At 49.1% G+C, this 24,112-nt stretch overlaps 1 protein-coding gene across 4 annotated transcripts; it reads right to left on the bottom strand.

Annotated features, from left to right (window-relative positions):
• Positions 1 to 11: 11 nt before the first annotated feature.
• PHC1 (polyhomeotic homolog 1) lies at positions 12 to 20,240 on the bottom strand. Of its 4 annotated transcripts, none has more exons than XM_050943390.1 (15): positions 19,983 to 20,239; positions 14,748 to 14,907; positions 13,906 to 14,016; positions 12,459 to 12,536; positions 11,373 to 11,522; positions 10,164 to 10,319; positions 8,377 to 8,875; positions 7,209 to 7,972; positions 5,921 to 6,068; positions 5,471 to 5,679; positions 4,632 to 4,746; positions 3,905 to 4,013; positions 3,018 to 3,168; positions 2,200 to 2,431; positions 12 to 1,350 (listed from the first exon to the last, which is right to left on the bottom strand). In XM_050943390.1, the coding sequence occupies exons 2-15, from the start codon at positions 14,859 to 14,861 to the stop codon at positions 1,196 to 1,198; spliced, it is 2,991 nt and encodes a 996-aa protein (XP_050799347.1). In that variant the 5' UTR covers positions 14,862 to 14,907; positions 19,983 to 20,239; the 3' UTR covers positions 12 to 1,195. The 4 variants fall into 4 exon arrangements, with proteins under 4 accessions (XP_050799347.1, XP_050799355.1, XP_050799363.1 ...); XM_050943398.1 differs by lacking the exon at positions 19,983 to 20,239 and adding an exon at positions 19,479 to 19,815; XM_050943406.1 differs by lacking the exon at positions 11,373 to 11,522 and having other exon boundaries at positions 19,983 to 20,240.
• Between the last annotated feature and the right edge of the window lie 3,872 nt (positions 20,241 to 24,112).

Genomic DNA, 24,112 nt, shown 5'->3' with positions numbered 1-24,112 from the left:
AGAATTAAGCATTTTTGAAGCATTCTTTTTATGAGGAAAAGAAATATTTGTTTTACAACCAAAAATAAGAGACCCGAGGCAGGTGGGTACAATCCTGCCCCTTGAAACTTTGTCCCGTACACTCTCTGCAGAGAGTGGAGAAGAGATACAAAAATAATACAAACTGAAAAGAGAACACTAAAATAAAAAGTCCCATAGAACGGGCTGGAGCCTTAGCACTCTTGAAAACTCCTGCTTTGGATCCATTAAGTGACGTCCCAGGCTTGGGGAGAGAGACAAACATCTGAGGCTGTAGGGCTCCTAAAATGAATGCTCCCCCCTGTTCTCCAAACTCCTTGGCGGAAGTGCTCTAATTAAACCCCCTTCTACTGGCCCAACGGGGGTGGATCTGGAGTGAGCGGCCACTACAACATTTACAGCCTTCAAGCTGCACCGCTAAAGGAAACAGTAAAGCAAAGCTATTGCTTTTGCCCTGGGCCTCCAGGGTTTGGTACCCATGCCATGATGGCTATTAAACCCAACTCAGAACCTTAGTCTAGGAGGCTTTAAGAAAGTGGAATGGGAGGTGGCACTTTAAGTGCCAATTCTTACCTGTCAACCTCTCCTAACATCTGGAATTCACTAGCTTTCCTCCCCCAGCAACAGACATAAGCAAGGCAGCTCCCAGCATCAGCACTGGGCAGGTTCCACTCCATGCATCACATTCTGGTATGGTGAAAAATTCATAAGAAATAACTGAGGATGTAGCAGCCCCATTGTGGCAGGAAGGGGCCATCTCAGCTCCCCCTCCCCCCCCCCCCAAAAACCCCCCTTCAAAAAACTGGTTACTCCAAGAGCCTCTGAGGTGGGAGGAGGTCCTCTTTTTCCCTTTCTAGGAGTTTCACCTTCTCTTGTTCTTCGGGGGTGGGGTGGAAAGGGGAGAAAGGTTTAAAAGAAAGTGAGATGCATTTGAGGAAGGGAAGAAAAAAGTTTCAAGGCCCCAGGTAGGAGTTTTCCTCCCCCTTGTAGCACCGTTTAAGAGACCAAGAGACAGGCTTCCGAGTGACAGTTTCACTCCTTTAAAAAACTTCCCTTCTCATTCTTTTCTTTGTTATGCAAGATCATAGGAAATGGTCCCATTCCCCCAACCATGCACTCCCGAGGCAGGCGGTTCCACTGGGGTTGGGGGAAAGGGAGACCTCTGGCGCCAAGACCATTAGGTTTCCTTGAGGATGTTGATCTTGGCGCAGATCTTGAGGGCAGGTCCCAGCTTGATGTTCATGGCGCTCATGAGGTGCTCCTCCTTAAGCAGCAGCAGGGCCTGGCCATCAATCTCCTGTGAGCGGAACTCCTCTGCAATCTCTTGGCAGCCTGCCAGGGGAACCAAGAGAGAAGGCCAAGTGAGACAGGTCTCTGACCCACACACTCCCACTCCATTCAAAATGGGCTCCTACTTCCAGTCTCCCAGGCCATCCTGATGGGGAGGGGGGCATGTTTTTAAGAATCTGCCCCACTCATCTGCCCTGGCCTCTGCTCTCCTGGCAGGCTGGGGAGTACAAAGGGTTTGGCTGTACTGCCTGCCCTACCTCAGAGTCTGCTTCAATCAGAAGCCCCAGGAGTGAAGCAAGGAGAATGACAAGAGGGTTACCCAGCTCCTCACATCCCAAGCTCCATGCTGGGCACCCTGCATCCCTGGCTGTCAGACGCACTGTTAGCCCTTTGTGCTCTATTGCAGGGGTGGCCAACCTGTGGCTCCGGAGCCACATGTGGCCTTCAGAAGTTAATATGTGGCTCCTTGTATAGGCATCGACTCCAGGGCTGGAGCTACAGGCACCAACTTTCCAATGTGCTGGTGGGTGCTCACTGCTCAACCCCTGGCACTGCCACAGGCCCTGCTCCCACTCCACCCCTTCCCTCACCCTCCCCTGAGCCTGCTGTGCCCTCGCTCTTCCCCCGCCCGCCCCAGAGCCTCTTGCAAGCCCTGAAACAGCTGATCGGGAGGGATGGGGAGGTGCTGATCAGCGGGGCTACCTGGTGGGTGGGAGGCTCTGGGAGTGGGGTCAGGGAGCTGATGGGGGGCTGCTGACATATTACGGTGGCTCTTTGGCAATGTACATTGGTAAATTCTGGCTTCTTCTAAGGCTCAGGTTGGCCAGCCCTGCTCTACTGCGTCACACATGTAGGGGAGGGGATAGGACAGGGCAAAGAGCTTGGCCTCACCTTGCAGGGAGGCAATGAACTCATACACCTCCTCTACACTCCAGCGGCTAGGATTGCTGGACAGGAAGTCTGGGTTGATGCCATGTAGGTCTGGAGTAGGTGGGGCCATGTTGGAGTTGGTCAGGTCTCGCTCTCCATGACTGGCCCTCATTGACAAGGGCCCTGGGGACGTGGGGGACAGAGCCTCATCATAGCTAGAGTTGTCGGAGCCTCGACTGGAATCTTCCTGACCCTACAGGTATCAGGCACCAGTGAAGTGGGGGAGGACAAAAAGGAAGACGGTTAAAATAAATTCATTAACATCAAGAGAAGCCTGGAGAAATCTGAGAAACTGGACAAAATGAGTAGCCCCAGCAGGTCTTGGTAGCAGTTTCTTTCCTACAGTGCATTCTCCACATGCTGTGTAAGCAGGGAGAACATCCCAATGCAGCCACCTTTGGGGTGAAATGCAACAACTGTTCAAACAGGTAGTGCCTCACATTACACCATTGTCATGGGAGAGAAATACTCAAATTCTGAGGAGGGAGTGACTTAGAGAGGCAGAATGAAGTTAGGCCAGAACATCCATTCTTGGCCAAAGTGCCATCAGATCTTGGCTTAAGCCCCACAAGTGGCCAGGACATTGGATTTAGTCCCAACCAAAGGAGCACATCCAGGGCCTGAGGGGCCAGCACTTCCAGCAGCAGAGACAACTATAGTACTGTGATGGGGACTGAGTGTGTCCAGGGTACAAAAGACAACAGCTCCAGTAAGGTAATGCTCCATCATGCCAGGCTCGAGGTCTGGCAGGACAAGGGCAAATGGGTCTGTGAACTCACCCGATGGCGCTTGCCCTGGATCTTGGCTCGTGCAATCTCAGAGCTGCTGCGGCGCGGTCCACGCCGACGCACACGGGCATAGTTAGCTTCCTGGAACTCCTTCATCTTCTTCCTCTGCAGCCGAAACTGATGGCTGCAGCTCACATTGTACCTGAGACAAAGAGAAGCAGACGAGTAGTGAGGAAACAGTTCTGCTCATCTCCTACTCTGTCCCCTGGATGGGGACAGAAGGTGGCTAATTCCTCTTTGCCATTGGGTTCCAAGGCCAGTTCCCCCTCTTCCAGCCCTCCTCCTGAAAGCAAGCAGTGCTGACCTTTGGCACAAGCAACATTTTCAGACCACAGCATCTTGCACTAACTCAGCAGCTGATGGACCAACCAGACCCCTCCCTCCAGGTGGAGAAAGCAAGATGTGCTGAGTCGTGTCCTATCAGGAGGCAGCAACTCCTGGCGTGATTTTCCCACATTCCCCTCCCCTCACTGCCCACAAAACACACACATTCCAGATCTGGGCATTCCGGGCCCCACAGGGCTAACACAAGCCAGTAGAGAGCTATTAACAGGTCTTTGCTAACTAGCTGTGGACTTGACCATTGCTGGGGGTTGAAGAACAATTCCCTCACCCCACTTCCTGAGGGAGTCGAGCACTTTAGGTGCAACACCCTGATCCACCTCCCCAAAGGAATAATGGTGAACGGATGCTCAGCAGTGATTAGTCAAGTTATAGGTCCAATCCAGCAGGCTCTCTGCACACAGAACTCTCAGCTTGGCCAATGTAGTTCTTGCATGGAGGGCCAGGAGGAGTGAGCACTGTAACTTGGGGAAGGGAACATACCCAGCTGTGGGGGAAGTACAGTCAGAGAGGAGAGGGATAAAGCCTGGAGTTACCTTTTAGCACAGGTCATGGAGCAAAACCTCTTGGAGCCCCGGAACTGATTGGCTGGGGCATATTTCCCACAGTACTCGCACTTCAGCAGGTTTGTCTTCTTGTCCAGCTCTAGAGCGAGATCCTTTGTTACAACCAAAGAAAATCACACAGACCCACACCCCCAATTACCACCAGGAACCACAGAGTCACTGAGCAATCTCAGCTATTTCTCTTGGGACAGTCTATTGAGCTATTAGGCTGTGGAAGAGCCTCCTTGAGGGATGGGATGGAAATCCCACTGACTAAGATATTGAGGATAAGGATTGGACAAAGACACAAGCAAACAGAGTCGTTCATTCCTCTCCTAATGCCTCAGAGTCTCCCCTCTTGTCAAGAACAGACACCCCTATCCTCCACACAAAGGCAGGAATCACCTCAGTTCACCCCTCCCTATTGGCTCTGCACTGCATTGGAACCTCCAGGCTTCAAACAGAGAGGATCCAGACTGCCCATGTTAGTGCTGAGCAGGGATCTCTAGTTAGTGTGCAAGGATTCTTCTCTCCCTCCTTCCCTCCCTCAAAACCCAAGAAATGAAGATTCCCGAGTTTGAGTATCATGCTCCTAAGTCCCTCGAGAAAGGAGAGAGCAGCACCTACCACCAACTGTGAAGTACAGGAAGAGGAAACAAGAGAAGGCCAAAAAGTTATTTTCCTGACACAAGCTAGGCTCCCTGGAGCTGGGACTCACCCAGGGTTGCACTATCCCCTCCTGGGGAGTTGCTGGACTGGTTCTCACTCTGCCCGGAGGGAGCCCCTCCCTGGAGCAGCTTTTCAGATTCTTTCAGCAGTTGAGAGCAGCCAACCTGCAAAGGGGGGAGAAGGGAACTGACAGTCAGGGAGTGAGCCTCCTTGCCCCCAGCAGGGATCCCAGCCCCAATCCTTTTCAAGAGCTCACTGAGAAGGGGAGACCTTGAACCACACAGTGGTCACTCCTTCCTGACCTATCCAGCTGGTGCCCAGTGCTTGCTAAGAAGCCAATCATACTGATTATTTGTATCCTGGCAGCATCACTGTAGATGCTCTTCTTGATCTTTAATCTTGCTAAGCCACTCGCCTTGAATATCCTGACCTCTCAAGGTCCCTTCCAGTCCTATGATTCTATGATCCTGCAGCAGCGAGTTCCAAAGGGCAGTGACACACCACATGAAGCAGTATTTCCCCTTATCTGGTTTAAATTTACAGCACTTTACCAGCAGCAGTGCCCCCTTTTCCCTGTATGATGAGTCAGCATAAAGAGAAGACTGCTCTGACATTCCCTGCCCCATTTGTTGTGTCAAAGACCTTTGGAGAAATCGACCAGCCCAACTTTGCCTTCCATCCTCCCGCCTATCTACTCGCCTTTCATCCCTCTGCCGCCTTCCCTGGTAATTACAGCACAGATCCCTCCCTTCCCCTCTTCTGTCACTACACCTGGGGGGCAGGGGAGAGAGGGGTGGGGAAAGAAACAACTTCTCCAGTGATGGAAGAATACCAGCCCCACAGAAAGCAGCTTCTCCGACTCCTTTTCCTGGGAATCCCAGTTCTTACCGGGAATGGCTCTGCCCCTTCCTGGATGACAAATCCCTCGATGATGTGCGTGAGGATCTGGGGCTTGACGATGGCCTGTGGGGGTTTGGAGTCTCCAGTCTGTCGCGACACCATCGCCAGGGTAGGGGCAGGGGAAGATGTGGTGGTGACGGAAGCTGCTTCACTTGTGGGGGCATTTGGAGTTGTGCTGGGGACAGGTTCAGATTTCTCTGGAAGAATAAAAGCACATAAGGAAGATAGGATTCACCACAACGGATCAGACCGCTGGCCCATCTAGTCCATCCTGCCAGCTATACTATACCAGTCCACACCTTTGGCCCATCCAGTCCACCATGCCACTTCACATCACTGGCCCATCTAGCCTGGTGTCCTGTCCATCACCATGTCCCTCTGCTTTACAACATCAGGCCACAGACCAAGAGCAATCAGAGCCTCTCTCTACCCACTCACCTCCAAAGCCACTCTTTTCCTCCATGGTTTTTGGGCTCTCTGCCACAGGAGAGGATTTGCCAGGCAGGAGTGTAGTGGCACTGGGCGACTCTTCCTTCTCCTCCTCTGATTCTGCTTTGCGCTTCACTGCCAAGGTCTGGGGCTTACCCTATGCAGGAGGAACAGGAACGTGTAAGGGGAGAGATGGAACGCAAAGTGCAGGGAAAAGCAGAACACATACCAAAGGTCTGAAGGGAAACAGCTAGCACCTCCTCAACCCTCCAGCTCCAGCCTAGTTCCTTCCCATGGTCAACCCCTCATGCTCCCCACCACCACAGACCTAGGCTGCCATGCATTCCTATTAGGGAACAATGTCACAACACTGACATCTGCATTGCCACCATCACCATCTTGGTGCTCTACATCTCTCCCTCCTATGTCAACCACACTGATTTAGCAGCACCATGACACAGGGACTCACAAAGTCCCAGTTTGTGGTGATGGGCCCTGTGAGAAGGAGGTGGAATGGCAGCCATCTGCCAGTTTCCAGATAGGTTGGTCACTGGCCAGAGTCTGCTCCCAGGGATTGATATGGTGGTGGGAACTGTCTTGGATGGGAACAGAGGGCTGCAGAATCTGGGAGCTGTCACAGAAGCTCACTGTCTTGACAGCAGAGTTTAGAAACAATGGGGCCCAATTCCACCTTTAGCTACCCTGGTGAAACCCAGAGAAAATCAATGGGGCCACAGTAGGGTGCACAGGAAGGTCCCCAAATGAAGTCCTTGTGAACACTGAGATAGGGACCCATGCAGCCTTATGAAGACAGTGAAAGCTACCCCCACTGCTTTCTTTGAGGGCCACTGGAAAATGGGAAGTCCCCTGTCACCAGGAGATCCTCAAAGGCCTACAGCTGGCCTGATCTGAGGCTGATATAACACACCAAAGGGTCTCTGACCTGGAGAGGCCCACATCTAGTGGGAATAGGAGAGCTCAGTCTGTGTGGCCCATTCTGCCCCTGGTCTCTCTGCCAAGACTGACAACAAGGAGGCCAGTTAATGCTATCTGCCCATTTTGGGGAGGACTAAGCTCCAGCTCGTTTCATGAAGGCCACTGAATGGCCATATCCGAGAGAGAATGACTTTTTGTCACTAACTCCTTGGCTGGATTAGAATCAGTGCCCTAGAGTGGAAAGGCTTCATACCTCATTCCCCATCTCATCTCACTAGCATGGAGCCACATTGAAACTCGTGCCCTAGAAGTGAATGTAAAGAACCTCCGTCCTATTCCGCTTCCCACTGGCATCACTTACGGGTAACTGGACAGGCTGCATGTAGAATGCTGCTGGCACCTGAGCCATGACTGGGGATGAGGCCGTGCTCTTCACCACATGGGCCGTGCCTTGAACTTGTGCCAAGTTGACTCCAGTAGTGAGTGGAGGGGCTTCCTGGGGGGAAGCTGTGGCAGGAGCTTGGGATGATGGGGAAGTGGCACGGGCTTGGGAGATGGGCTGGACCACTGCCGGCATGCCCCGGGGAGCTGACGCTGTAGGGGTAATCTGAGCCAAGCCCAGTGCCTGGGCTTGGGCTGAGCCCTGCTGCCGGCTCCCCACCACCTGCACTGGGATGTGTGGTGGGGGCTGCTGTGCTGCTGACACTTTGGCAGCCCCAAGCTGCGGTGGTTTGATGGGGGCTGAAGGTGGCTTGGACTGAATGGGAACAGGTGACTTGGTGGCTGTCTGGCAGGGGCTGTCTGGCTGAAGCTGTATGGGCTGAGGCTGTGACTGCAGCATGGGTTGGACCACAAGGGTCTGAGCCTGCTGCTGATTTTGTGGAGGGGAAGGCTGCTGCTGGGGAGGCGGAGCTTGCTGCTGCTGCTGGGTCAGAGGTGAAGCTTGCTGTTGCTGTTGCTGAGCCAGCTGGAGGTGGGTGGCGGTGTGTAGGAGCTGGGACTGGCGGTGCTGGAACTGCTGCTGGTGATGAATGGCAATTTGCTGCTGGATCACCACCTGCTTCTGCAGGTGAATCTGCTGCTGCTGCTGGATCAGTGAGTGGGGTTGGATCTGTGTGTACGTGGCTAGAGACAAAAGAAGGGGAGAAGAAAAGGAGAGTGCACAGCATTAACAACAAGGGAGCAGCAGGAGAGGAAGGTAGTGGGAAATGTGGGATACAGACCCTTTCACCTCAAGGGCACTGGTTCCAACCCATCTCTCTACAAGCGACCACCGCAACTAGCCCCACTTCTGGTAGTTTCATCAGAGAAGCCAAGGACTAAAGAGGCTGAGACAGACTTCCCCCCTCAGTCCTGCTAGGGACAGACCTCCTTGGAGGGAGCATGCTGGAGGGGAGGTATGTGTGGGAAGCTCTCACTGCTGGGCTTTCAGGGGTCAGCCCTTGTGACAGAGCTGAGTTAGGGAGCTAAACAGCAACTGCAAGGGGGAAAAAGGAGAAAGCAGATGTAAAGGCTGGATCATCACTTACCTGAACTGATCAAGGTCTGGCTGGGCGCTGGGGTAGCAGTCCTGGTCAGGTTCATGCCAACAGTTTGCTGCCCACCATCTGCTTCAGCCTTCTTTGTTGCCGCTGCATTCTCTGTCTCTGTTTGGCTCCCCTGGCTTACTGTCACTGCCTGGGCAGCTGCTACTGGTAATGGCTGCACCACCCCAGTGCCTTTCCTCTGGCAGCTGCCCCCAGGGCCAGACGAGGCTGCCTGGCCCACCCCTGTGGTGGCCTGACTCCCAGCACCTGCCACCACACCCCCAGAGACACCATTACTGCCTGTTGCCCCTTGGCTCAGATTCAGGGACTGGCCTGTGTTGCCAGAAGAGGCCTGAGCCACTGCCAAGGTCTGGCTGGCACTTGTGGCCTGTGGTAGGCCCGAAGTCTGGGAGTTTCCTGGAAGGGCTGCTTTCTGAGCAGAGCTCTGGAGCTGGGCATTAGCAACTGAGGTCTGCTGGCTCCTCACAGCCAAGTTCTGCACCTAGAAACACACACATATAAAACAACCCATTTGTTTAGATTACAATGATGCACATGTATTTCCCTGTAGTTTGACAGAGAGAGGCAGGGAGCCTGGAAACACCATAAAAGGTCCATTCTGGCTCCACTGGCAAAGTCGGTCAGTCAGTCCATAGGCTCTAGCCTCTTGCACTGGGATTTGGCTCATACTTCAGAGCAATACTGAATGTGCTGCACTATTAGAGGGGTAATCTCTTCACAGGTGACATTAACCTGAATTCCCTTCTGCCCCAGCTCTGGAGGAAGTTAAAGATTTCATGGCACTTTCTGAACAGAACTTGAAAATAGCACCACTCTCTCACAGTAGCAGGTTCTAACAGCACAGACTGCATGAGCGGCATGGGACGGACTCTGTATGTGTCCTCCCAACCTCCGAGCTGTTAGGATCCACATCAGCTTTGTCTATAGCACCTTGGGATCCCCTTTCCAGCTCAGTAAAACTCTTTTTATTTTTGGGCTGCCTATCTCCTTTCCCTGGGCACAGGGCACTCCACCCGGAAGGCCCAAATCTCCTCTCATTGCCTGCAGCCCACTCTGAGCTGTCCAGTTCTCTTTGCACTTTGGTGCTGCCATCCTTTGTGCTCACTCCCCCACCAATTGCAATGTTACCTGCAAGTGTGATCATGGTTGGCTTTAACCAAAGAAACAGCAGATAAGACAGATGTGAAGCAGCTGCAGTGGGGCAGGAGCTCAAGTGATCAAAAAAAGCCTCTGGAAATACCAAGAATGGTCGGGATGGGGCAAAACAACTGATGGGGAGCATTCGTGCTCCTTGACCTGAAGGAAATCTTTTAAAGGCAAGCCCAGTCTCTGTGGCCCAGTCACTCCTTGGCCTCTTTACAATGGGCAGAGAACAGGACCAAACAGTACTAATACTGGCAAAGGCTCTTTCTTGTGGAGCACCTGCCTCACTAGGAACTGGACTATGAACCCACCAATTTGTTTCACTCGAGGTAACCAAACAATCAATCATGAAGATAGAAGTGACCCAACTAGTGGGTCACCCAGAAGATTAGGCAGGAAATAAATCTGGTCTCTGGAAGTGAAAAGTCAGCACAATAACATGCAGAAGAGAGAACGGAACCTGCAGCACCCACTGTCCACAGTGGGCCCAAGGATACAGAAAGGCAGGCAGAGTTAGCCTTCTACAAAGGGAGAGCTTTAACTGGAGACAGAGATCCGGAGTGGGGTGAGTGTGCATGTGTGGGAAGGGTTGGGAGTGCGAAGCCCAGGAGGGGGGCATCACTGACCTGGTCTGTGTCTGTGTGGACCCCAGGAGACTGAGCAGGTGGCACCTCCTGCTGGACAGCGGCCACGGCCCCGTTAGGCATCAGGATGAGCTGGGAAGTAAGAGGCACATTGCGGCCCAAGGTCCGGTTCACCTGCAACAGGTTCCCCAGCTGCGGCTGTGGGATGGGTTGGGTGATGTGGAGGAGGAAGGAGTGGAGGGGAGAGAAAGAAAGAAAGAAAGCGAACCACAAGCAAACAGATTACAAAGCAACACTGGGCTGGCGTGTCACACACTGCAAAATCACCCACCCTCCCCCAGCCCTGTGATCCAGACTGCAGCCCTTGGGACCTGGAAATCAGAAACTGCTTCCTTATGGAGCTCTCTTCCATCACACGCAGGGCTGGACTGATTACCAAAGGGCGATCCAGGACTTGCTAAGAGACCAGAATTTCATTTTCACATGTATGTCTAGGACTGACTGAGGCAGGTATCTATTTGAGATGTACATCCAAGACCAGAAGTGGTTGAAAAGAACGGAATTATAACCCGAGTCCAACACTGGTTGAGAGGAGGGAGAATTATTTTTCAGTTCTATAACTGAACCCCCGAGTCCCTAAGAAGGGGGTTTAATATTTGATGGATAGCCTCGCCCAAGACTGGTTTAGAGGACATTTTTTCAGACCTGTCTCTGCATCCAGAATTGAAAGAGAGGCAGATATTAATTCTGAATTATGAACCTGAGCCAGGCAGTGGTTGAAGAGATTAATTTGTCAAATATTTGTTCCAGAACGGTAGAGAGGAAGAAAATGTATTTTTGTGATCTATACATCTGAACCTGTAATTTGCTGAGAAGAGGGGATTTATGTTTCACATATGTACCCTACTCTAATGAGAAGTGCCATGGGATCTTCAACATCCATGCAAAGTACAGACAGCCTAGTTCCTAAAGATCTCACCCACCTGCTCCCCCTACACAGCAGAGCATACTGAACTCAGTACATCTGCTTTGGAACGCTGAGCCAACTCTGCTCAGAATCAAACCTGTGGTGGTTCCAGAAACTAGGGCCTTTCAACCTGAAGCTTAAAATATATCAACCCATTCCCTGTCCTGCTGTATCAGAGCCTGAGACTGGGTCCAGAGTCAGGGATTTATTCTGGTGGCCGTATGACAGAGAACTGGACTCAGTGAAAGGCAGGTGGGGGCATGTTGTGTGCATATGTCTCTTACCCGGAGATACATCTGGGCCTGTGATTGATTGAGAGGCGGTGAGGTGGTGTTCCCCAGGAGCACAGACTGGGTAAGCGTGGTGGCGCTGGGGGAGCTCACACTCTGTGAGCGGCTGATTAGCTGGGCGGCCGATGTAGTGGCCAGATTGATCTTAAAACAGAGAAAAGCCCCAAATCACACAGGAAGAGATGGGGATAAAAGAGATGAGGCCCAGCCCCTTCCCCTCCCCCCCCCTACCCCCAGCCCCCACACACACCAGCAGAAACTGGCATTTTAAGGTCTAGCCTTTCCCTGTTTCCAAAAACCAGAACTAGACAGATCAGGGAGAGGATGACAGAGATTGACTTTTGGCACCATTATCCCCTCCCTTTCCAGCAGCACTATCTTGGGTGGGGCAAGCAATTGTTTCTGGACCCCATCGCAGCATAGCCTCAGCAGCTCACGGTAGGAGCCCTTGTTCCAAGAGGATCTGGAATCCTAAGCCAGCCACAGAGTTGACACTAACCCATTTACACACTGCACATCATCCAGTTACCATCAAACTCTCATAATGATGGACACAAAGACTACTACTAATAGGATCTAAAGCCTAATGAAGGAATGGGGGCCTTTCTCCAGACACTGCCAGCCTCTGACTAGTTTCCCCCAGCCTTCGGCTGGCCACCCCATTTCTCTTTCCCCCTCTAATTAATCCTGATTCTTCAATCCCACACAAGTTTCTGACCTCCTCCCAAACAGCACTCTACCTCTCCCCAACAGGACACTCATCCACCTGCCTGCTACTCATCGCTCCTCTTCTTCTCTCCACCCACGAGGCATGATCCCTTCCTCACCCCAACAGACAGTATCCCCATTCTCCCAATCACAAGAGATTTTTTTTTTAACCTTTCCAGCTGTGAATCTCTCTGCTACCAAGGGGCGCATCCTTCTCCCGATTCTCTAACCCCCACATGATGAGTGCTCCCTACCCGCTTACTGCTGACAGTTTCCTGTGGCTTCCTGGCATCCCCAGTGGCTGTGTGCTGCTGGCTGCCTGAGTTCTGAAGGGAAGAGGGGATGCATGTTGGGAAGAGGGAAGTTACTTACTGAGGCCTGAGTGGTGGTGGTCTGTTGCGGGGTGCTGGTGTTGGGGGAACTTGCCTGCCTGCTGGCTGCAATTGTAGCCTGTAAGAAAGGGATAGAGGGAGAGAATGATCGACTGGAATGAACCTTTTAATCCAATTCTAACATTTAGCCAAAAAAGAATTCCCAGTCCCAACACTTACAATCTACGTATCAGCAGATTCTTCCCTTCTGTACTATGACAACTCCTTCCTCAACCCCAGAGATCTGGAGCTCCACATACCGCGACCTGAACTTTGCCTCCTCAACCCACTCTTCTGACCGCACCCCCTTATTTTCCCCACCAGCATTAGCTATGGATGTTTGGTGTCATAGTTCAGCATGTTGCAGGTGGGGAGGCTGGCTTTTATGGAGGGCAGAGTTCAGGTTGTGGTGTGTGGGTTCTGTGGTGTATGGCAATTGTGATGCTGGTAAATTGTGTATCTGAGAATGGAGGAAAAGAGGGAATGTACTGTTAGGTGACTGCACTTCTCATTTCTTTACCTTTGTGGTTTTGGGTTGAATGTGTTTTGTGGACAGCAACCTTAACTGTTGCAGAACTAAGATTTGTGCGTATCCATTTCCTAGATACTCCTCTCCACTATGTAGAGGGGAGGGAGCAGGGATTCCTGTAGGTGTGCCACAACTGAGGAAGAATTTATCTGCCAGTAAGTGCAACAGTCTGTCAGCCACCACACACAAAATCATCTGCAACGTAGGACCAATCTGACAGAAAGATGTAGCTGCCAATGGAGAACATTGTATGCCAACAACAAAACAAATAAGCCTCCATTAAAAAAAGAATGTATTCTCTGTTGCACCAGATCTTCTCAAGATATATCTGACTACTAACCTGTGTGTAGACAGACAGTGGTTTTTAAAAAGGTATCAGTCATCAGAAAAGTTGGACTGTTATGGACTAATATTAGCCAGAGACAGATTACTAACACTTCCTATTAACAATGTTTGAAAAGAAACCAAGCAAAAATTACAGATAAAATACAATAGGGTAGAAAACCTAACTCTGAAATGTCACACTGGAAGGGCTACCTATATGCTCAGAAAAAAACAGCAAGTCTCTGCCCATTCTGAGCCCATTTCGGAATGTACCTGCACCCACTGTCTCCATAATAATCTATTTATTATTTAAAGGGGATGAGGGGCTGGTGAGGTGACTCCCAGCAATGTGTTCCCAATGGAGACCTGGAGGACCTATCCAAGCTCTCTTCTTTACTTGAAAGTTAATTCCATCTCTCCCCAAAGCCCCGCTTATAAACATTTGTATTACTGTAATGCCTAGATGCTGTAGTCATGGAGGAGGATCCCAGCATGCTAGGTGTTGTACAAATAGAATAAAAAGACAGCCCCGGCTCCCAAAGGTTTACTGTCTAAGTATCAGCAAATTCCTTCCTTCTGTCTCGTGACAACTCACCTGCTGGACAGCTGCCAGACTGTGGAGCTGGGCACTGTTGAGCTGCTGCTGGAGCATGAACTGATGGAAGTACTGGGCTGCATTGGGTTGTCTCTGCAGTGCCTGAAGGGCCTGGAGAAAGAGAGAAAAAACTCTGAAAAAAAACAGACACCACCACACACAATGTGGCCATGGGTGCAGTCAGAGAGAGACAGAAGGATCTAAGGAACTGTCAAAAGGGACAAAAGATCATCCAAAGATCTCAGGATGTACTGGAGCCATCAGCCACAGGATTTGCTCTGAGCAGGATGCAGGATACCAGAGTAGGTGGATCAGTAGCCTGAGCTGGTACAGCCTAAAGGGGATACATGATTCAGTGGACTACAGATGTACTCCAGTTCATACACTACATCTAACAAACTCCAGGAAGATGGAAGTTTGCATGCTAGACTAGGTTGACCAGTGCTCTGACCCAGTGCTGGCAGAATACCAGACATGAAAGGCCAATGGCTGTTCTAGTGCAGCCAAAGGAGCTGGGACACCGAACTAAATGAACCAATGGCCTTCTCTGAGATTAGAGCTGTGCAGTAATGTGATTCAATAGAATAAGAGGCTGCACGCTGTACTAAAAATGAAACAATGGCTGCTCCAGTAAAAGAGGAAGCAGGATACTGGACTACATGGATTAAATGTCTGGCCAGACTTGGCCACCCTTATCTGCCTAAGCCTGAAACACGCCAACCCTCTGATCCCATTCCCAGTCCAGGTGAATGGGCATACAAAGAAAGTGAGGGATGCAGAAGACCCTTCTCCCTGCACCCTCTTGTTCACCCATTGAACCCAGAACACAGTTAGCTCCTCACCTGCACTGCCTGTCGCTCATACAGAGACATCTGAGATATCTGAGGGCGAGTGCTTCCTCCAGAGCCTGAACTCCCATTGGTGGAGTTGGAGTTCTGCTCGCTTTCAGTCTCCATGGTGACAGGTCCCAGGGATCTCAAACAGTGGAGACTGATTCAAGACCTAAATCAAGAGAATTGGAAACCAAGTCACACTAATGAAAGAACCAAAACTAGGATTTCATTGTATCATGGATATCCTTTTAACTTGAATATGCCAGTCTTGAGTTCCCCCCACAGTTCTACCAGTGCCCCTCAGTCCTGTCCTTCAGTCCCCAGCTATTCAAGTGCTGATACCCCACATAGCTCTGCTTACACTCCTCAATCCTGCCCAGCAGCACAGAGAAAAGAGTCTCAATTCACACAGAGGTTAGGCCCACAGTTCCGTTTTAACATAACTGTCATTTATTATCGCAATTAGTTTAAGTGAAATGAACAAATTTCCACAATTTATGGCCATGCTGCTGCTGTAATAGGTAGTTACACAGCAAGCTCTGAACTCCTACAAAGGCAGGAAAATACCAGTTGTATATTATTCAAACAGTTATTCAATTACTTGACCTCTTCATCTCCATTCAAACATCCGTGAACTGAGGAAAAGAATATTGTGCTCCTAGTCACTTGTCTTCCCCTCCCAGCTGATTCTTCTTCCCAGTTCCATTATCCCACCGCAAAACACCCAAATACAACCCCTCACTTCTTGACTTGGTCCCCCACTCAGGTTGGCTCTTCCCTCCTGCTCAGACATGCACTTCTGGCTGGGCTGTAACCCCTGATGGTTTCTGACTTAACTGTTACATCGGGACTTGCCAGTGGGGGTGAAAAGTTGTGTGGAGAATGCACAGCTAGAGGAATCAGGTCAGGAACATGGAGAGGTGAGGGATTACCAGCAGGAAGTTAAATGGGTCACATGGAGAATGCATATCAGAGGTATCAGAAAAGGTTTCTAAGGGCAGTCTTGTGAGGGGCAGAGAGATTTTCCAATAGTAGAAAGATAGGTCAGGTTAATATAGGGAACTGGAGAAATTGGAGAGGGTTTCCATCAACAGGGAGGCAGATGAAATGGAAAGCCCTCATCCAGGGGATCAGGAAGGGTTTCTGACAAAAGGGAAAGATGTGCCTGAGTGATCATACAGGGCTTCTAGGAGCAGGAGATATGGGTTGACTGGGTAATGGGAGGAGATTTTGTGATGGGGGCTCTGCATGTCTGAAGGAAACCAGAAAGGCTGAGGAATTATGCCAGTCCTGAACCATCTCCCCACACCTTCCTAGTCTGTGATCTAGTGCCCCGCCCATCCAAAGTGTATACTCACAGGGTATTACCTATCAGAATACATGCAGCAGTCACTTAAGATCCATCCAGGGAGGATACAAAAATTGATGATTTTTAAACATTTTAAGTAAATACATTTTCTTTAAAAAAATAAACCTATTTAAAATTAAATCTGAAATTATGACAATTTATGTTAAGGCCTAAACATACTACAATAAATTAAATATTATTTTTAATTTATTTAAATTGTAAGTAGTACACATTTGCTGATGAAGTTTTAAAGTCCAACCACTATAACTGGTGGAAGTCACTGGCTGAACACCTGGAACAAGAGTTTGTTAACGGTAAACCAGATTTTGACAGCAGTAGCCTTTTCTGCAGGTACAGAGAGAATATTTTCTTCCTTTCAGTTTATTCATGAGAACATAAGAATGGCCATACTGCATCAGATCGATGGTCTATTCAGAGCAATAGCCTGTTTTCTGATAGTGGCCAGTACCTCATGCTTCAAGTGAGTGAACAGAACAGGGCAATTTATCAAATGATCCATTCCATTGACGGTTTTTGTTAGTTAGATAACTATTGCTAATAAACATTGATGGTTTTTGTTAGTTAGCTAAAACAATTTTAAAATGCTGATTTTGCGTGTTTTAATTGAATTTCAATTTCCATCTAAAAAGAGCTTGACAAATTATGAGTAAAAAAATAAACTAATAAATACATGCACCATTCATGATTGTCTAATAATAATAAACGGTAAAAATTAAGAATCTGAATAAGTGTATTTTAAGCTATAAATTAGCTTAAATAAATGTGTCTAGATATAGTCTCCTCCTGGTTAACGAAGTGTAGCAAATTAAGTGTAAAGGCTATATTTAACTGAAAAAATCAACATATTTTAATGGTTACCAACCAATGAGAATCAACCTTTCTTTAGGAAAATAATTAGAAAGTACAATTTCAAAACAAAATTAAAAATCAATTATTTAAATCAAAGTTTCCAGCTTGCTGATTTAAATCACAGTTAAACACGGTGATTTAAATAGCTCTGATTTAATTCAACCCATCCCAGATCCATCAGTCATGTATTTAGTCGCCTAAACCAGTGGTTCATATAGTGTGATCTGTGCAGCTTTTTCTGAAGAGCAGCATTCTAGTGATTGAAACACATATGACAATCAGATAGTAGGGGATAGAGACAGAGATGAAGGAGCTCCATAAAAGTCTCTCTCTCTAGCCAATGTTGTATGCAATGTTGTTGTTGTGGCCTTGTTGGTCCCAGGATATTAGAGAGACAAGGTGGGTGAGGTAACATCTTTTACTGGACCAACTTCTGCTTGTTAATTGCATCAGGGAAGAGATATTTGTGGTTAAGGGTATGGGCCATGTAGGCAAAGCATCATTTTTCAAAAGTGTCAGGAAGACTTTAACATCTATGCAGAGTACACAGGGCCTCACCAATCAAATCTTGTTGAGAGTACAAAACTGAGGAGCCAAGGATCACTGTGGGGTGGGTCTGAGAGGCAGATAACATGTGAGCACAGAGAACTGTTAGCATGCAGGGGAGGGTTTACTGTACAACAAAACCTGTAGTTTTACTTCACTGCTTGCATATTGTTGGGAATAAGTCTGCATAGACAGAATGTGAAAATGCACATAATATAGTCTAATAGATCATTTGCATCTCTGAATTCTACAGGTCAAACCCTTCAGTTCTTACTTGCTTATACTTGCATTGACTTGCTTATACTAAGTCTTATCCCATATGGCCCAACCCTGCTCCCACTGAAGTCAACAGGAGTTTTGCTATACAATATACATTTGACACAAATCTGTGATCATCTAGGATGTCATGGTGTCACTATGTTGCGCATCATAGCAAGAGCAGGGATAGAACTGCTCTAAAAGCATGGGACCACGTCAACTAAAGGAGAATCTTCATTAACTGTCAGCCATCTGAGGTCTCTAGCAAACCATTAAATAGTTCTGATTCTACCTGTGCACTCCCATGCCCACGCAGAGAACAACCCAGTACAACCCCAGTGCAGAGAAAGATGCAGTTAAAGTGAGGGGAAATTAATTGCAGTATGCTGGAGGCAGAGACTGGGGAAGAAAAATAAGGTTACACAAATATTTAAAACGAAACTTACACTAGAATCTGGTGTTACCTAAGAATAGGGGAGCAAAGCTAAAACAGACTGTGATCAGAATCAATGGACAGCAACAGGTAAAGATCAGACTTGGCCCATGGCAGACAAGAAGCTGCCATAAGCAATCTCTACTGGAAATTTTAACTGTTGGGTTAAAAAAATTAATAGCCCAGATCCTGTAGATCATCACATGCACAACTCTTACTGACTTCAAGGCATACATATATATTTGAATACTAATCTCTTTACATGCCACACTAATACCTAAGTTAATTAAAATGTTATCTGTTTTGAAGAGCTCGTTTACTTTTCACCTCTACAGTTTGGCAGAGAAAAAAAGTAACTAGAGAATTTCAATGTACTGTTTTGCGGAAAATACAGAGGCAGATATAAATACACAGCACATGAAAATATGGGAGTTGTCTTACCAAGTCAGCACTGAACCCCTACTTGGTAAGGCAACTCCCATATTTTCATGTGCTGTGTATTTATACCTGCCTCTGTATTTTCTGCTCCATGCATCTGATGAAGTGGGTGGGGTTTAGCCCACGAAAGCTTATGCATAAATACATTTGTTAGTCTGTAAGGTGCCACAAGGACTCCTCATTGTTTTTGCTGACACAGACTAACACAGCTACCACTCTGAAACCAATGTACTGTTTATTTATTGCCTTGACAGAAAAGTTTAACCCTCAGTCAAAGGGCCCAATCCTGCAGTTAGTTACACACAGAATCATAGAAATGAAGGGTTGGAAGAGATCTTGAGAGGTTATCTAGTTCAGCCGCTGCACTGGGGCAGGACCAAGTAAACCTAGACCAGGGGTCCCGCCGGGACATCCATGTGCTCCCGCCTACTGGCCGCCAGAGAAGCAGCCGCCGAAACGCCGCCAAGAATTGGCAACATCAAGAAGTGCTACCACGGAAATCCTTCCAAATTTTGGCAGCATTTCAGCGGCACCACCTCTTGATGATGCTCCTTCACAGCAGCATTTCGGCTGCGACACCTCTTGACGTTGTCACTTTACGGCAGCATTTCAGCGGCTGCTTGTCCGGCAGCCATGGTCCTCGTTGGCTAGTCATCTGGCGCATACCCCACAGAAAAGATTGGGGACCACTGACCTAGACCATTCCTGAGAGGTGTTTGTCTAACCTGTTCTTACAAAGCACCAATGATAGAGATGCCACCACTGCCCTTGGTAACCTGTTCCAGAGCTTACCTGTATGTCTGTAACCTTATGTGCGGGGACCACTCACATGAGTAAAGTTACCCACCTGTGTGTTTGCAGGATTGATCCTGCAACTGTATCTGGGATCCAATTAATCCCTGGCACAGCCCCAATGACTTCAGCGGGGCTCTGCATGGGGGCAAGGGCCAAACTGCCACCATCTGATTTAAAATAAGCGAGAGGGCGATTTCTGGCCGTCCTGGGGGGCTGGGGGTTAACCCCTGTTTTTAACGCAACCTCAAGGCTGGACATGAAACAACCGGGCAGCGCAGCGGGGCCCTTCCCTGGCAAGGGCGGAGAGTGGAAACAGCGTGACGCCTGAGCCCCCGCGGGGCGGGGGGAGAGGGACAGGCCGGAGCTCGGGAGGCAAATCGCCGCCTCTCCCTGAGCCTGTCGGGGCCGCGGGTTTCGGCGGAGTCGGGGGCCTCCGGGCTCCCCGGGCGGCGGCGGGGCCGGAGACACAAAGGGGAGGGGGCGGGCGGCGCGCGGAGCAGAGACGGAGCCGCGGACGCCCCAGGCCGGCCCGGCAGGCACCGCGGGGGGCTGTTACCTCTGATCCCCGCCCAGCGGCCCGCTCCGCGCGGCGCAGCGCTCCTCATGGGGCGGCGGCAGAGCCCGGCGCGGCCGCCCCCCGGGGAAGGCGCCCAGCGGCCGGTCTGCCGGGCGGGTGCCGCAGCTCGGGCCCGGGCGGCCCCGCCACCGCCGCGTCCTGCGTTTGGGGGGTTTCCCCTCTTTTATTATTTTTTATTTATTTATTTTTTGCCTCCGGGGCTGCCTGCGCCTCCCGCCGTCACTTCCTGCCACAAGGGAGCGCTTCCGGGACACGTGACCGTCCCCGCCCGCCCGGCGGCTTGTCGTTACCATGGAAACGAGAGCCCGGGCTGAGGCAGGCCGGACTGGGCCGGGGGCGGGGGGGAGGCAGCTCAGGGCTGTGCGCGTGGCGGGGCGGCCTGGCCCCTGGCGGAGCGTGGCGCGGTAGACAGACAGATTTGCTCTGGACTGGGCAGATTGGCTGGTTATAGTGGCCCTCTGTGGACTGGGCTCGGTGTGCCAGCCACCCACCGGCTCCCAGCGTTGGCTGCTGGGCTGAAGTCTCAATGGGCTTCACCCCCCTCCCCCCAAGTATTGCCAACCCCACTGAGTTCAAAAATGAGTCAGAGACACACATGCCCAGGATACGTCCCATCTTGGCCAGGACAGTCAGTCTCCTTTTTAAGCCCAGACCTGGACATCCTGACTTTTTTGGCAAAACTGCATTTGTCCCAGCCCAAGACACAACTTCCAAGTGATGTCTTTACAGCTATTGTTAGAGCACTAGCGTGAACTCTGCAAACTTGAGTCTGTTGACCCAGGCTAGGAGCCCCACTGCTGTCGCCTCTGTAGAGGTACCCAGAGAGACCTAATTTTCAGAGGTGCTGGCTAACGCTCAGGCCAACGTGAGCTGCTGGGTACTCAGCACCTTTGAAAATCAGGCAACTTAATATGGGTTTAGAAGCTTCACTTTAGGTTTCCACTTTGGAAAATCTTGGCCTCAATCTTTCTTCTAAAGTATCTGGTATACCCGCTGTTGGAGGAACCATGCTCAACTACACAGCCCAGTTGTCTGATTCACTATGACAGAAGGCGGGGTACCAGACCTAAGAATCCTGTACAGAAGACATCATACCAGATTTGGGGGACAGAGGATCTTGCAGTTCTGTGGTACTTTTGGTCAGTTTGTTGACTTATAGGTGGAAGCACTGATTTGTGATTTTGTGGCTCTGCAAGTGACAGAGAAAGAAAGTAACTTTCCATTGCATCATCCATGGAGAAAATAAAGGAATGTTAGCAAGAGTTCAAGCATATATCTCTAGAAGCACACTCACACAAATGCCCTACTGAGAACCAGAAGTTCATGGCACATGGGCCATCCAATAACTTTCAGAGGAAAAGCTGCAGATGTCAAGTGGGAACTAGGGTCCTAGTGATGAGGGGCTCCATTTTCCATTCCTTGTGAGCCAGTCAGAGCCCCTGATCTGGGAGTGACTGGAAACAGGGTCCCAAAGTAGGAAAGGCTCCATATTCTATTCCCTATCCTGCAAGATAGCCAGACACTTCCACCTACTCCTTTCTAACTGAAAACACTCTCTGCATTTCAAGGTGCTCCTCTAAGATATAGAGGCAATATTCCTTTTTACATGTAACCCTTCTGCCAGGTGGAGCAGGCAGCAATCAGGGCCAAGTTCAATTTCTAGGGATTCCTTTTCAACAATATAACACAAAACTGGCTTGAGCCTCCAGCTAGGAACCTGGGGAAATTACACACCACCTCTGGATGCCTCTGAGAAGCAATACTTCCCCACTCACAAGCACACAGTCTGAGTATAGAAAAGAAACATTTAATGAAAGGAAGGAAGTTACCTGATGCTAATTAGTTAAAATGCCAGACGCAGGATTCATAATCATAAAACTGTGAGCAGGAGACTCAGCCCAAAATGTGTGGGGCAGTGCCTTCTGCCTCATTCTTGAGTTCTATGACCACAGTTCCTTTTCTGTGCCTTTCTGCTCCCTCACCATACCCCATTCACAGGGGTTGTCCTCAGTCAGTGAAGACCCAGGGTTTGGAGGTGCATCTGTGTGAGTTCACCTCCCACCCTGGGAAGAAAGCACCTTGCTTGATCTGCCATCTGAACATTTTCTCTAGCTGGTTGACCCGCCTACTGCAATTGCTCTCTGCTGGCCACCCCACCAGCCCTTCATTCTGCTTGCTGCCTTGCCAGCAACTTGTTTGCTGACCATCAGTCACTTTCTGCTGCCATCTGCTTCTCTGGTATGAACTCTGCACCTCAGTCTCTTAGTGATTTTCAGCTCTTTCCAAAGTGGGCAGAAACATGGCCCCACCACAACTGATTTCAGTTCTAATTGACCACTTAAAATAACAAAGAGGCTCCTAATGAATCATATTTAGCCCTTTCTTCAAAGCAGAGAGTAACAGGCTAAACTAATGCAAAAACCTCTAAAGAACAACTATGCCTTCTAACTAGAACATCTATTTCCATCTCCCATTTTTTCATAAGGCTCTGGTATTTGAGCCCCTGGCTTAACAAGGTTCTTTCAGCTGAGGGAGACCCTCTCATTTGGGACAGGGTAAGCACAGTCTTGCTTCCCTGTATTCTTACAATAATTACAACAACATTGGTAACAGCATTCACTACCCCTGCATTGAGTACTGCAGTGATTTGTAACCCAACACCAGCTGAAGTTGACTATTTTGAGCAACACCGCTCACTCTATCTGCTGGATATCTAAGCAGGATAGGTGTGTTCATGTAAATACAGTTTGCTCCTGAAACCTCTCCCTCTCCCAGCTAGCTGTCAGGGCCTGGGGAGAATTCACTGAGTTCATTCAGATGATCCTCCCCATACACTTGGGGAGCTGAGACACCGAGAAATTAAGTGAGTTGTGCAAGAAACACAGGAAGTATGAAGTAGACCCACGATTGAATACAATGCCGCTCAGCAATGTCCCAGGCTAGTGTTTTATCCACAAGACTATCAAGCTTCATTTAGTGAAAAAGGGGCATTGTTATACAAACAGCATCCCCACAGTGGTCTCTCTAGATGTCTGTAGAACATTACACCATGTTCTTGTTCATTGTTCTTCCTGCTTGTTGCCAAAGAAGTTGTTTCAAGACTAGATCTGTGTGCAATCCAACTGCAGGAGCTTCTTTGACCACCCCAGAAAGCCTAAGAATGCCATTTCTACAGTGGTGCGATATATTGTTACCAGATGTGCCTGTTCTCCAAGGCTTTGTCTGCTCTTACATATAAAAGTGACCTTCAAAGGAAAGGAAGAGCTGGGCTTGTGCCTTTGTTATGTTGCTTTATGCTGCACAGAAAAGACCTGAAAAACCATTTTTCTTTTCTTAAGTTTTCCATCCCCCACCCACTTTTTTTAACATTAGATATTCATGTCTCATTAGTTCTGCAATAAATTAGAGGGGATGGGGTAGCTCCTTTTTATGGACACCCAGCCAGCCTATAAAATTCCTCTTAGCAGCTTTTCTCTACTTGCTTTACCTGTAAGGGTTAAAAAGTCTCACTGTGTAGGTAAAAGGAAGTGAGTGGGAACCTGGCCAAAAGAACCAATGGGAAGGCTAGAACTTTTTAAAATTTAAACGAGACTCCTCTTTTGTCGGTCTGTTGTTGTTCCTGGGGCAAGGCAGACAGGGCTGCGGTTATGCTGTAAGAAGCTTTGGGCCAGGTATAAAAAATCATCGGTATCATACCTAGAAACTACTCATTTGAAATCCCAGATGTGTAAGCAGATCAGGAAATGTCTAGGAAGACATGATTAGGTTTATCTATTTTTATTTCTTTATGGCTTGTGGACACCTCTGTGCTAACCCTAAATGCTTTTGTTTTGCTAGTAATCTTTAAGATGGACCTCAAGAAACTATTCTTGATGCTTAATCCTTGTATTTGCTCTTTTAAAATCTAGCAATAGCCTAAGTTTCCAGATGTATTTTCTTTCTTGTTGGTTTTAATAAAATTTACCGTTTTTAAAAACAGGATTGGATTTTTGTGTCCTTGGAGGTATGTGCACATGTTTAATTAGCTGGTGGCAACTGCTGATTACCTTTTTCTTTCTCAGCTCTTCCCCAGAGGAGGGGATGAAAGGGTTTGAGGGTACCGCACAGGA

Source organism: Gopherus flavomarginatus, chromosome 1 (genome assembly GCF_025201925.1).
Source record: "Gopherus flavomarginatus isolate rGopFla2 chromosome 1, rGopFla2.mat.asm, whole genome shotgun sequence".
NCBI lineage: Eukaryota > Metazoa > Chordata > Testudines > Testudinidae > Gopherus > Gopherus flavomarginatus.
Note: the sequence above shows the minus strand (reverse complement) of the source record. Positions and strands in the feature narration are given on the sequence as shown.

Excerpts from the sequence above, each read along its gene's own strand:
- PHC1 (XM_050943390.1), bottom strand. The coding sequence starts at position 14,861 with ATGGAGACTGAAAGCGAGCAGAACTCCAACTCCACCAATGGGAGTTCA. Across the intron at positions 14,017-14,747 it reads ATGAGCGACAGGCAGTGCAG|GCCCTTCAGGCACTGCAGAG; the intron begins GTGAGGAGCTAA and ends CTCTTTCTCCAG. Across the intron at positions 8,876-10,163 it reads TCCACACAGACACAGACCAG|GTGCAGAACTTGGCTGTGAG; the intron begins GTCAGTGATGCC and ends GTGTGTTTCTAG.